Source organism: Pecten maximus, chromosome 17 (genome assembly GCF_902652985.1).
Source record: "Pecten maximus chromosome 17, xPecMax1.1, whole genome shotgun sequence".
Lineage (NCBI taxonomy): Eukaryota > Metazoa > Mollusca > Bivalvia > Pectinida > Pectinidae > Pecten > Pecten maximus.
The window spans coordinates 11,365,752-11,382,552 of NC_047031.1; the positions used below are offsets into that span (position 1 = coordinate 11,365,752).

Genomic DNA, 16,801 nt, shown 5'->3' on the forward strand with positions numbered 1-16,801 from the left:
CACAGGGTAACACATGTCACAGCCTACCCACCCTAACACAGGGTAACACATGTCACAGCTACATACCCTAACACAGGGTAACACATGTCACAGCCTACATACCCTAACACAGGGTAACACATGTCACAGCCTACATACCCTAACACAGGGTAACACATGTCACAGTTACATACCCTAACACAGGGTAATACATGTCACAGCTACATACCCTAACACAGGGTAACACATGTCACAGCCTACATACCCTAACACAGGATAACACATGTCACAGCCTACCATGCACCCTAACACAGGGTAACACATGTCACAGCCTACCCACCCTAACACAGGGTAACACATGTCACAGCCTACCCACCCTAACACAGGGTAACACATGTCACAGCCTACATTCCCTAACACAGGGTAACACATGTCACAGCCTACCCACCCTAACACAGGGTAACACATATCACAGCTACATACCCTAACACATGGTAACACATGTCACAGCCTACATACCCTAGCACAGGGTAACAAATGTCACAGCCTACATACCCTAACACAGGGTAACACATGTCACAGCCTACCCACCCTAACACAGGGTAACACATGTCACAGTTACATACCCTAACACAGGGTAACACATGTCACAGCTACATACCCTAACACAGGGTAACACATGTCACAGCCTATCCACCCTAACACAGGGTAACACATGTCACAGCCTACATACCCTAACACAGGGTAACACATGTCACAGTTACATACCCTAACACAGGGTAACAAATGTCACAGTTACATACCCTAACACAGGGTAATACATGTCACAGCTACATACCCTAACAGAGGGTAACACATGTCACAGCCTACATACCCTAACACAGGGATAACACATGTCACAGCCTACCCATGCACCCTAACACAGGGTAACACATGTCACAGCCTACCCACCCTAACACAGGGTAACACATGTCACAGCCTACCCACCCTAACACAGGGTAACACATGTCACAGCCTACATACCCTAACACAGGGTAACACATGTCACAGCCTACCCACCCTAACACAGGGTAACACATGTCACAGCCTACCCACCCTAACACAGGGTAACACATGTCACAGCCTACCCACCCTAACACAGGGTAACACATGTCACAGTTACATACCCTAACACAGGGTAACACATGTCACAGCCTATGTACCCCTAACACAGGGTAACACATGTCACAGCTACATACCCTAACACAGGGTAACACATGTCACAGCCTACATACCCTAACACAGGGTAACACATGTCACAGCCTACCCACCCTAACACAGGGTAACACATGTCACAGCCTACATACCCTAGCACAGGGTAACAAATGTCACAGCCTACATACCCTAACACAGGGTAACACATGTCACAGCCTACCCACCCTAACACAGGGTAACACATGTCACAGTTACATACCCTAACACAGGGTAACACATGTCACAGCTACATACCCTAACACAGGGTAACACATGTCACAGCCTACCCACCCTAACACAGGGTAACACATGTCACAGCCTACATACCCTAACACAGGGTAACACATGTCACAGCTTACATACCCTAACACAGGGTAACACATGTCACAGTTACATACCCTAACACAGGGTAACTACATGTCACAGCTACATACCCTAACAGAGGGTAACACATGTCACAGCCTACATACCCTAACACAGGATAACACATGTCACAGCCTACCCATGCACCCTAACACAGGGTAACACATGTCACAGCCTACCCACCCTAACACAGGGTAACACATGTCACAGCCTACCCTACCCTAACACAGGGTAACACATGTCACAGCCTACCCACCCTAACACAGGGTAAACACATGTCACAGCCTACCACCCTAACACAGGGTAACACATGTCACAGCCTACCCATCCCTAACACAGGGTAACACATGTCACAGCCTACCCATCCCTAACACAGGGTAACACATGTCACAGTTACATACCCTAACACAGGGTAACACATGTCACAGCCTACATACCCTAACACAGGGTAACACATGTCACAGCCTACATACCCTAACACAGGGTAACACATGTCACAGCCTACTTTACCCTAACACAGGGTAACACATGTCACAGCCTACATACCCTAACACAGGGTAACACATGTCACAGCCTACATACCCTAACACAGGGTAACACATGTCACAGCCTACCCACCCTAACACAGGGTAACACATGTCACAGCTACTACCCTAACACAGGGTAACACATGTCACAGCCTACTCACCCTAACACAGGGTAACACATGTCACAGCCTACATTCCCTAACACAGGGTAACACATGTCACAGTTACATACCCTAACACAGGGTAACACATGTCACAGCTACATACCCTAACACAGGGTAACACATGTCACAGCCTACATACCCTAACACAGGGTAACACATGTCACAGCTACATACCCTAACACAGGGTAACACATGTCACAGCTACATACCCTAACACAGGGTAACACATGTCACAGCCTACATACCCTAACACAGGATAACACATGTCACAGCCTACCCACCCTAACACAGGGTAACACATGTCACAGCCTACCCACCCTAACACAGGGTAACACATGTCACAGCCTACCCACCCTAACACAGGGTAACACATGTCACAGCCTACATACCCTAACACAGGGTAACACATGTCACAGCCTACCCACCCTAACACAGGGTAACACATGTCACAGCCTACCCACCCTAACACAGGGTAACACATGTCACAGCCTACCATACCCTAACACAGGGTAACACATGTCACAGTTACATACCCTAACACAGGGTAACACATGTCACAGCCTACCCACCCTAACACAGGGTAACACATGTCACAGCTACATACCCTAACACAGGGTAACACATGTCACAGCCTACTCACCCTAACACAGGGTAACACATGTCACAGCCTACATTCCCTAACACAGGGTAACACATGTCACAGCCTACCCACCCTAACACAGGGTAACACATGTCACAGCCTACATACCCTAACACAGGGTAACACATGTCACAGCCTACATACCCTAACACAGGGTAACACATGTCACAGCTACATACCCTAACACAGGGTAACACATGTCACAGCCTACATACCCTAACACAGGGTAACACATGTCACAGCCTACATACCCTAACACAGGGTAACACATGTCACAGCCTACCCACCCTAACACAGGGTAACACATGTCACAGCCTACCCACCCTAACACAGGGTAACACATGTCACAGCTACATACCCTAACACATGGTAACACATGTCACAGCCTACATACCCTAACACAGGGTAACACATGTCAGAGCCTACATACCCTAACACAGGGTAACACATGTCACAGCCTACCCACCCTAACACAGGGTAACACATGTCACAGCCTACATTCCCTAACACAGGGTAACACATGTCACAGCCTACCCACCCTAACACAGGGTAACACATGTCACAGCCTACATTCCCTAACACAGGGTAACACATGTCACAGCCTACCCACCCTAACACAGGGTAACACATATCACAGCTACATACCCTAACACATGGTAACACATGTCACAGCCTACATACCCTAGCACAGGGTAACAAATGTCACAGCCTACATACCCTAACACAGGGTAACACATGTCACAGCCTACCCACCCTAACACAGGGTAACACATGTCACAGTTACATACCCTAACACAGGGTAACACATGTCACAGCTACATACCCTAACACAGGGTAACACATGTCACAGCCTACATACCCTAACACAGGGTAACACATGTCACAGCCTACATTCCCTAACACAGGGTAACACATGTCACAGCCTACATACCCTAACACAGGGTAACACATGTCACAGCTACATACCCTAACAGCAGGGTAACACATGTCACACGCTAATACCCTAACACAGGGATAACACATGTCACAGCCTACCCATCACCCTAACACAGGGGTAACACATGTCACAGCTACATACCCTAACACAGGGTAACACATGTCACAGCCTACCCACCCTAACACAGGGTAACACATGTCACAGCCTACATACCCTAACACAGGGTAACACATGTCACAGCCTACCCACCCTAACACAGGGTAACACATGTCACAGCCTACCCACCCTAACACAGGGTAACACATGTCACAGCCTACCCACCCTAACACAGGGTAACACATGTCACAGTTACATACCCTAACACAGGGTAACACATGTCACAGCCTACATACCCTAACACAGGGTAACACATGTCACAGTTACATACCCTAACACAGGGTAACACATGTCACAGCCTATGTACCCTAACACAGGGTAACACATGTCACAGCCTACATACCCTAACACAGGGTAACACATGTCACAGCTACATACCCTAACACAGGGTAACACATGTCACAGCCTACCCACCCTAACACAGGGTAACACATGTCACAGCTACATACCCTAACACAGGGTAACACATGTCACAGCCTACTCACCCTAACACAGGGTAACACATGTCACAGCCTACATTCCCTAACACAGGGTAACACATGTCACAGTTACATACCCTAACACAGGGTAACACATGTCACAGCTACATACCCTAACACAGGGTAACACATGTCACAGCCTACATACCCTAACACAGGGTAACACATGTCACAGCTACATACCCTAACACAGGGTAACACATGTCACAGCCTACATTCCCTAACACAGGGTAACACATGTCACAGTTACATACCCTAACACAGGGTAACACATGTCACAGCCTACATACCCTAACACAGGGTAACACATGTCACAGCCTACCCACCCTAACACAGGGTAACACATGTCACAGCCTACCCACCCTAACACAGGGTAACACATGTCACAGCTACATACCCTAACACATGGTAACACATGTCACAGCCTACATTCCTTAACACAGGGTAACACATGTCAGAGCCTACATACCCTAACACAGGGTAACACATGTCACAGCCTACCCACCCTAACACAGGGTAACACATGTCACAGCCTACATTCCCTAACACAGGGTAACACATGTCACAGCCTACATTCCATAACCCAGGGTAACACATGTCACAGCCTACATACCCTAACACAGGGTAACACATGTCACAGTTACATACCCTAACACAGGGTAATACATGTCACAGCCTACATACCCTAACAGAGGGTAACACATGTCACAGCCTACATACCCTAACACAGGATAACACATGTCACAGCCTACCATACCCTAACACAGGGTAACACATGTCACAGCCTACATACCCTAACACAGGGTAACACATGTCACAGCCTACCCACCCTAACACAGGGTAACACATGTCACAGCCTACCATACCCTAACACAGGGTAACACATGTCACAGCCTACCCACCCTAACACAGGGTAACACATGTCACAGCCTACCCACCCTAACACAGGGTAACACATGTCACAGCCTACCCATCCTAACACAGGGTAACACATGTCACAGTTACATACACTAACACAGGGTAACACATGTCACAGCCTACATACCCTAACACAGGGTAACACATGTCACAGCTACATACCCTAACACAGGGTAACACATGTCACAGCCTACTGTACCCTAACACAGGGTAACACATGTCACAGCCTACATACCCTAACACAGGGTAACACATGTCACAGCCTACATACCCTAACACAGGGTAACACATGTCACAGCCTACCCACCCTAACACAGGGTAACACATGTCACAGCTACATACCCTAACACAGGGTAACACATGTCACAGCCTACTCACCCTAACACAGGGTAACACATGTCACAGCCTACATTCCCTAACACAGGGTAACACATGTCACAGCTTACATACCCTAACACAGGGTAACACATGTCACAGCTACATACCCTAACACAGGGTAACACATGTCACAGCCTACATACCCTAACACAGGGTAACACATGTCACAGCTACATACCCTAACACAGGGTAACACATGTCACAGCCTACATCCCCTAACACAGGGTAACACATGTCACAGCCTACCTACCCTAACACAGGGTAACACATGTCACAGCCTACATACCCTAACACAGGGTAACACATGTCACAGCCTACCCACCCTAACACAGGGTAACACATGTCACAGCCTACCCACCCTAACACAGGGTAACACATGTCACAGCTACATACCCTAACACAGGGTAACACATGTCACAGCCTACATACCTAACACAGGGTAACACATGTCAGCAGCCTACATACCCTAACACAGGGTAACACATGTCACAGCCTACCTACCCTAACACAGGGTAACACATGTCACAGCCTACATTCCCTAACACAGGGTAACACATGTCACAGCCTACATCCCTAACACAGGGTAACACATGTCACAGCCTACCCACCCTAACACAGGGTAACACATGTCACAGCCTACATACCCTAACACAGGGTAACACATGTCACAGCCTACATCACCCTAACACAGGGTACAACAATGTCACAGCCTACATACCTAACACAGGGTAACACATGTCACAGGCCTACCATACCCTAACACCAGGGTAACACATGTCACAGCCTACATACCCTAAACACAGGGTAACACATGTCACAGCTACATACCCTACACAGGGTAACACATGTCACAGCATACCATACCCTAACACAGGGTAACACATGTCACAGCTACATACCCTAACACAGGGTAACACATGTAAACCCTTTCCCCCCTAAACAGGGAAACACATGTCCAGCCTACCCACCCTAACACGGGGGAACAATTCACAGCCACCCCCCCTAAAACAGGGAAACACAGTCACCCCTACCCCCTAACACGGGGAAACCGTCACATTTTACATCCCCCTACACAGGGTAAACTTCAACTACTCCCTAACAAGGGGTAACACTTCCACCCCTACATCCCTAACAGGGGGAACCTTTTCACCTACACCCAAAACACAGGGTAACACATGCCCCAAGGAAAAACCCAACCGGGGAAACCCATGTCCAGCCAACCCCTAACACGGGTAACATGTCCACCTACATCCCTAACACGGGTAACATTTTCACAGCAAACCCAAACCCTAAACATGACACCCCCATTTGGGGGGTTTTCACATACAATACCCTAACACAGGAAACCTTTCCACCTCCCAACCCTCCCCACGGGAAACAAATGTCCCAAACAACCCCCCTAAAGGGGGTAAACATGTCACAGCTACCTACCCGAACACAGGGTAACACATGTCACAGCCTACATAACCCTAACACAGGGTAACACATGTCACAGCTACATACCCTAACACAGGGTAACACATGTCACCAGCCTACATTCCCTAACACAGGGTAACACATGTCAAAGATACATACCCTAACACAGGGTAACACATGTCACAGCTACATACCCTAACACAGGGTAACACATGTCACAGCCTACCTACCCTAAACAGGGTAACACATGTCACAGCCTACATACCCTAACACAGGGTAACACATGTCACAGCTAATACCCTAACACATGGTAACACATGTCACAGCCTACATCCTAACACAGGGAACACATGTCAGAGCCTACATACCCTAACACAGGGTTAACACATGTCACAGCCTACCCCACCCTAACACAGGGTAACACATGTCACAGCTACATTCCCTAACACAGGGGTAACACATGTCACAGCCTACATTCCATAACCCAGGGTAACACATGTCACAGCACAATCCCTACACAGACGGTACACACAACCCCTAACACAGGGTAACACATGTCACAGCCTACATACCCTAACACAGGGTAACACATGTCACAGCCTACATACCCTAACACAGGGTAACACATGTCACAGCCTACCATACCCTAACACAGGGTAACACATGTCACAGCCTACATACCCTAACACAGGGTAACACATGTCACAGCTACATACCCTAACACAGGGTAACACATGTCACAGCCTACATCCCCTAACACAGGGTAACACATGTCACAGCCTACATACCCTAACACAGGGTAACACATGTCACAGCTACATACCCTAACACAGGGTAACACATGTCACAGCCTACATACCCTAACACAGGGTAACACATGTCACAGCCTACATACCCTAACACAGGGTAACACATGTCACAGCCTACATACCCTAACACAGGGTAACACATGTCACAGCCTACATTCCCTAACACAGGGTAACACATGTCACAGCCTACATACCCTAACACAGGGTAACACATGTCACAGCCTACATACCCTAACACAGGGTAACACATGTCACAGCCTACCCACCCTAACACAGGGTAACACATGTCACAGCCTACCCACCCTAACACAGGGTAACACATGTCACAGCCTACCCACCCTAACACAGGGTAACACATGTCACAGCCTACCCACCCTAACACAGGGTAACACATGTCACAGTTACATACCCTAACACAGGGTAACACATGTCACAGCTACATACCCTCACACAGGGTAACACATGTCACAGCCTACATACCCTAACACAGGGTAACACATGTCACAGCTACATACCCTAACACAGGGTAACACATGTCACAGCTACATACCCTAACACAGGGTAACACATGTCACAGCCTACATACCCTAACACAGGATAACACATGTCACAGCCTACCCACCCTAACACAGGGTAACACATGTCACAGCTACATACCCTAACACAGGGTAACACATGTCATAGCTACATACCCTAACACAGGGTAACACATGTCACAGCCTACATACCCTAACACAGGATAACACATGTCACAGCCTACCCACCCTAACACAGGGTAACACATGTCACAGCCTACATACCCTAACACAGGATAACACATGTCACAGCCTACCCACCCTAACACAGGGTAACACATGTCACAGCTACATACCCTAACACAGGGTAACACATGTGAAATGATCTGTCCAAAATTACTGACTTAAGTCGGATACCCAAGGTTGATCTCACTACACACTATGCTACACTCATCATCTGTGGGTCGACTCAGTGAAAAATCCTTGTTTCAATAGAGGCCGACTCCTCTGTAGGTCTCACACAACTAATTATTGTTTTGAAACATCAGCTGATTGGCTGAATTAGCTGTGTGAGACCTGTATCAATTAAAACAGGCCGAAGTAATGGAAAAGTTGGTTATCAGGAATTTTAGCTAACACAAATTACATGCTACACTCACCAAGGCTATTCCTATCATCCAAAATAATGCATTGCAGTACATGGTTATACTCATTAAAAACACAAGAAATGTAGGACGTCTTGCCGATTACACATTATCACAGAATCAGGGTACCTTCATGGGACCAGTCATATAGACTTTTTAATATTTTCACCTCTAAACTGAATTAAGAGCTCTTATTCTGATAGGGTGATGTTTATTTGTTTCTATTTATAGATTTAAGTAATTAAAACAAATATTTAAACCCACCAGAGGTAAGTAGAGCAAAAATATAGCCTGAATTTTTAAACAGATTTGACTCCTATGACCTTGAATTTTGGTCAAGGTCATTACTTTTTTGCAACCATTTTTGAAGCTCCATCCCAGAAACCTACCAGCTGACTTTGCTGGACACATTCAGCTGAACATGACTCTTGGACTCTTGGCTAATGAGAAAAAGTCATTGAGAAAAAGCCATTTAAATAAAAAAAGTTACGTCAGATAGATGGATGACAGACAGACAGACAGATGACACACTACCATAATAAGCAATATAAGAGTTTTACAAGCACAGATTAGCTGGAGACTAGAATCATCCAGTATCCAAAAAAGAGGATCTCACCTTTTTATTGCCATTCCATAAGAGTTTGAATTCTCTGCGGCAACATCCAATCACCATTGTTGGTACAAGTGTACAGGGCACAAGGTACAGGAGTGCTGGTTGGCCAGTCTCCATGAAGTATAAAGCTGCAAAGGTGAACAGCAGCCCCACACCATAACCTGTCAAAACATAGATATTCTGCTTTACCCATAACATACACAGTGATACATCAATCTATTGAGGTGGTCAGTATGTCCCCTACTTGCCTCTGCTAAAAATAGTAGCAATGACCTTGACCTTGACCCGGATATTCGCAGGGTGTTCGCAGGGTGCTAGCAGCAGATTCCGAGCAGATCTGCTCAATGAATCCCCTGCTACAGTCCTTCGATGTCAGGTGACATGGATCAAGTTTAAGCAGTACTCTGTCCAGGCTACCTGTATACATACTTTTCATTTGTAGATGCCTTACGGTAAAATCGTACTTGAAGGTGTGGGTATTTAATGGTAAATTTTACGCTATGAACGTGCATGTTCATAGACTTGTCACTACTGTAACACATTAATGTTATCTGTAAATTCTGTGTCATTCAATCCATGTTGGAGCTGACAATGTTTCAAGATCTCAGTTTTGCTGACTTGATACAAATAACGCTGTGTATGGGAATTTTAACTCAGAGAGGCTCACATAAGGGTACGGTATATATAAATGAAAATATCTGAATGCATATCACTCAACATGTACTCATACTGAAGTTTCATAACAAATTTTAACCAATCATAGCTTGAAGCATGGCTGTGAAAAGTGTGGAAAACTAGGAGGACAGACAGACAGACAGACAAACAGACAGACAAACAGACAGACGGATGTTTCACTGCCAGGGGTCTAAAAAATTAAGTTTTTAATGATATACCGCATGGCAAATAAAAGAAAACCTCAAAATGGATTTCTTCATGTTCATCCAATTTTTTTTCAAGCTTTTGACAATTGGTTAAGAATTTTCTTTTTACAATCTTGGAGTATTTATATACACTGTATTTTCTGCATGCCTTGGTGGTTTTTATTTTGTTAATTAAAGAAAGACACATCTCACCAACAACAGCCTGGTGTGTCCTTAAGGGGATATGACAAAGGCAGGAAATAAATCAACCTATTGTCATCAATATTGACATGAATTCGTGTGCTACCATTTGCATAGCAGCAGAGAATTATTATCATGATTTTCCATGCTAATTTTCTTGATATGTAGACTTTTCGGAGATTTTTTTTTTTTTTTTTAAAACCTGACTATTTCAAAAGTAAGGATGAAAAGATGCCATAATTTTCTGTACAGGGATAATCCTTTTTTAGTTGAAAAACTTTATCTGCAAGCAGGAATTTTATTTTTGAGTCCATTTTTTTCCCCACCAATACATGGAAGTTTGAACATTTTCAAAAACAAAAAAAAAAGGTCCTCATGAATGAAATCATATAACCCTTATGGTAGTGACAGTTTATCACAAATAGTAAATAATGAAAGAATGTAAATTTACCTTACCATGGAAATAAATTAACACATTAGTGTGATTTTTTTTTATCATGTCATCAAGCTATAGTTATCTCCCCTTTATATTTCATTACGTTGCTCTGTTGTTTTCCTGGTGTCACAGACAAACATGGCTCACGACTACACCTAATGTGTATCAACACTGACAGGGGGTAACACGACTACACGACTACACCTAATATGTATCAACACTGACAGGGGGGTAACACGACTACACCTAATGTGCATCAACACTCACAGGGGGGGTAACACGACTACACCTAATGTGTATCAACACTCACAGGGGGGTAACACACCTAATGTGTATCAACACTGACAGGGGGGTAACACACCTAATGTGTATCAACACTGACAGGGGGGTAACACGACTACACGACTACACCTAATGTGTATCAACACTCACAGGGGGGTAACACACCTTATGTGTATCAACACTCACAGGGGGGTAACACGACTACACCTAATGTGTATCAACACTCACAGGGGGGTAACACACCTAATGTGTATCAACACTCACAGGGGGGTAACACGATTACACGACTACACCTAATGTGTATCAACACTGACAGGGGGGTAACACGACTACACGACTACACCTTATGTGTATCAACACTCACAGGGGGTAACACGACTACACCTAATGTGTATCAACACTCACAAGGGATACACCTAATGTGTATCAACACTGACAGGGGGGTAACACGACTACACGACTACACCTAATGTGTATCAACACTCACAGGGGGGTAACACGACTACACGACTACACCTAATGTGTATCAACACTCACAGGGGGTAACACGACTACACCTAATGTGTATCAACACTCACAGGAGGGTAACACGACTACACGACTACACCTAATGTGTCTCAACACTGACAGGGGGGTAACACGACTACACGACTACACCTAATGTGTATCAACACTCACAGGGGGGTAACACGACTACACCTAATGTGTATCAACACTCACAGGAGGGTAACACGACTACACGACTACACCTAATGTGTATCAACACTGACAGGGGGTAACACAACTACACCTAATGTGTATCAACACTCACAGGGGGGTAACACGACTACACATAATGTGTCTCAACACTGACAGGGGGGTAACACGACTACAGGACTACACCTAATGTGTATCAACACTCACAGGGGGGTAACACGACTACACCTAATGTGTATCAACACTGACAGGGGGGTAACAGGACTACACCTAATATGTATCAACACTGACAGGGGGGTAACACGACTACACCTAATGTGTATCAACACTGACAGGGGGGGTAACACGACTACACCTAATGTGTATCAACACTCACAGGGGGGTAACACACCTAATGTGTATCAACACTCACAGGGGGGTAAAACGACTACACCTTATGTGTATCAACACTCACAGGGGGGTAACATGATAATACGACTACACCTAATGTGTCTCAACACTCACAGGGGGTAACACGACTACACCTAATGTGTATCAACACTCACAGGGGGGTAACACGACTACACGACTACACCTAATGTGTCTCAACACTGACAGGGGGGTAACACGACTACACCTAATGTGTATCAACACTGACAGGGGGGTAACACGACTACACCTAATGTGTATCAACACTGACAGGGGGGGTAACACGACTACACCTAATGTGTATCAACACTCACAGGGGGGTAACACGACTACACCTAATATGTATCAACACTGACAGAGGGGTAACACGACTACACCTAATATGTATCAACACTGACAGGGGGATAACACGACTACACCTAATGTGTATCAACACTCACAGGGGGGTAACACGACTACACCTACTATGTATCAACACTTACAGGGGGTAACACGACTACACCTAATGTGTATCAACACTGACAGGGGGGTAACACGACTACAGGACTACACCTAATGTGTATCAACACTCACAGGGGGGTAACACAACTACACCTAATGTGTATCAACACTGACAGGGGCGTAACACGACTATACCTAATATGTATCAACACTGACAGGGGGGTAACACGACTACACGACTACACCTAATGTGTATCAACACTGACAGGGGGTAACACAACTACACCTAATGTGTATCAACACTCACAGGGGGGTAACACGACTACACCTAATGTGTCTCAACACTCACAGGGGGGGTAACACGACTACAGGACTACACCTAATGTGTATCAACACTCACAGGGGGGTAACACAACTACACCTAATGTGTATCAACACTGACAGGGGGGTAACACAACTACACGACTACACCTAATGTGTCTCAACACTGACAGGGGGGTAACACGACTACACGACTACACCTAATGTGTCTCAACACTGAAAGGGGGGGTAACACGACTACACCTAATGTGTATCAACACTGACAGGGGGGGTAACACGACTACACCTAATGTGTATCAACACTCACAGGGGGGTAACACGACTACACGACTACACCTAATGTGTATCAACACTGACAGGGGGTAACACGACTACACCTAATATGTATCAACACTAACAGAGGGGTAACACGACTACACCTAATGTGTATCGACACTGACAGGGGGGTAACACGACTACACCTAATGTGTATCGACACTGACAGGGGGGTAACACGACTACACCTAATGTGTATCGACACTGACAGGGGGGTAACACGACTACACGACTACACCTAATGTGTATCGACACTGACAGGGGGGTAACACGACTACACGACTACACCTAATGTGTATCAACACTGACAGGGGGTAACACGACTACACCTAATGTGTCTCAACACTGACAGGGGGGTAACACGACTACACCTAATATGTATCAACACTGACAGGGGGGTAACACGACTACACCTAATGTGTATCAACACTGACAGGGGGTAACACGACTACACCTAATGTGTCTCAACACTGACAGGGGGGTAACACGACTACAGGACTACACCTAATGTGTATCAACACTCACAGGGGGGTAACACAACTACACCTAATGTGTATCAACACTGACAGGGGCGTAACACGACTATACCTAATATGTATCAACACTGACAGGGGGGTAACACGACTACACCTAATGTGTATCAACACTGACAGGGGGGTAACACACCTAATGTGTATCAACACTCACAGGGGGTTAAAACGACTACACCTAATGTGTATCAACACTCACAGGGGGGTAACATGATTACAGGACTACACCTAATGTGTATCAACACTCACAGGGGGGTAACATGACTACACGACTACACCTAATGTGCCTCAACACTGACAGGGGGGTAACACGACTACACCTTATGTGTATCAACACTGACAGGGGGGTAACACGACTACACCTAATGTGTATCAACACTCACAGGGGGGTAACACGACTACACCTAATATGTATCAACACTGACAGGGGGGTAACACGACTACACCTAATATGTATCAACACTGACAGGGGGGTAACATGACTACACCTAATGTGTATCAACACTCACAGGGGGGTAACACACCTTAAATGTATCAACACTGACAGGGGGGTAACACGACTACACGACTACACCTAATGTGTCTCAACACTCACAGGGGGGTAACACGACTACACCTAATATGTATCAACACTGACAGGGGGGTAACACAACTACACCTAATGTGTATCAACACTCACAGGGGGGTAACACGACTACACGACTACACCTAATGTGTCTCAACACTCACAGGGGGGTAACACGACTACACCTAATGTGTATCAACACTGACAGTGGGGTAACACGACTACACCTAATGTGTATCAACACTCAGAGGAGGGTAACACGACTACCCCTAATGTGTATCAACACTCACAGGGGGGTAACACGACTACACCTAATGTGTCTCAACACTGACAGGGGGGTAACACGACTACACCTAATGTGTATCAACACTCAGAGGAGGGTAACACGACTACCCCTAATGTGTATCAACACTCACAGGGGGGTAACACGACTACACCTAATGTGTCTCAACACTGACAGGGGGGTAACACGACTACACCTAATGTGTATCAACACTCACAGGGAGGTAACACACCTTATGTGTATCAACACTCACAGGGGGGTAACACACCTTATGTGTATCAACACTCACAGGGGGGTAACACGACTACACCTAATGTGTATCAACACTCACAGGGGGGTAACACACCTAATGTGTATCAACACTCACAGGGGGGTAACACACCTAATGTGTATCAACACTCACAGGGGGGTAACATGATTACAGGACTACACCTAATGTGTATCAACACTCACAGGGGGGTAACACGACTACACGACTACACCTAATGTGTCTCAACACTGACAGGGGGGTAACACGACTACACCTTATGTGTATCAACACTGACAGGGGGGTAACACGACTACACCTAATGTGTATCAACACTGACAGGGGGGTAACACGACTACACCTAATATGTATCAACACTGACAGGGGGGTAACACGACTACACCTAATATGTATCAACACTGACAGGGGGGTAACATGACTACACCTAATGTGTATCAACACTCACAGGGGGGTAACACACCTAAAATGTATCAACACTCACAGGGGGGTAACACGACTACACGACTACACCTAATGTGTCTCAACACTCACAGGGGGGTAACACGACTACACCTTATATGTATCAACACTGACAGGGGGGTAACACGACTACACCTAATGTGTATCAACACTCACAGGGGGGTAACACGACTACACGACTACACCTAATATGTCACAACACTCACAGGGGGGTAACACGACTACACCTAATGTGTATCAACACTGACAGGGGGGTAACACGACTACACCTAATGTGTATCAACACTCACAGGAGGGTAACACGACTACCCCTAATGTGTATCAACACTCACAGGGGGGTAACACGACTACACCTAATGTGTATCAACACTCACAGGGGGGTAACACGACTACCCCTAATGTGTATCAACACTCACAGGGGGGTAACACGACTACACCTAATGTGTATCAACACTCACAGGGAGGTAACACCACTACACCTAATGTGTATCAACACTGACAGGGGGTTAACACGACTACACCTAATATGTATCAACACTCACAGGGGGTTACACACCTTATGTGTATCAACACTCACAGGGGGGTAAAACGACTACACCTAATGTGTATCAACACTCACAGGGGGGTAACACGACTACACCTAATGTGTATCAACACTCACAGGGGGGTAACACACCTAATGTGTATCAACACTGACAGGGGGGTAACACACCTAATGTGTATCAACACTCACAGGGGGGTAACACACCTAATGTGTATCAACACTGACAGGGGGGTAACACACCTAATGTGTATCAACACTGACAGGAGGGTAACACACCTAAAATGTATCAACACTGACAGGGGGGTAACACGACTACACGACTACACCTAATGTGTCTCAACACTCACAGGGGGGTAACACGACTACACCTAATATGTATCAACACTGACAGGGGGGTAACACGACTACACCTAATGTGTAT

General features: G+C 46.0%; 1 protein-coding gene across 1 annotated transcript in view; it reads right to left on the reverse strand.

Annotated features, from left to right (window-relative positions):
- LOC117315393 (signal peptide peptidase-like 2B) overlaps positions 1-16,801 on the reverse strand; it is a gene marked incomplete in the record, with an annotated part of 83,811 nt that overhangs the window by 11,714 nt on the left and 55,296 nt on the right. The window contains 1 exon segment of the mRNA XM_033869556.1: positions 9,775-9,932. Coding sequence (XP_033725447.1) covers positions 9,775-9,932 — 158 coding nt within the window.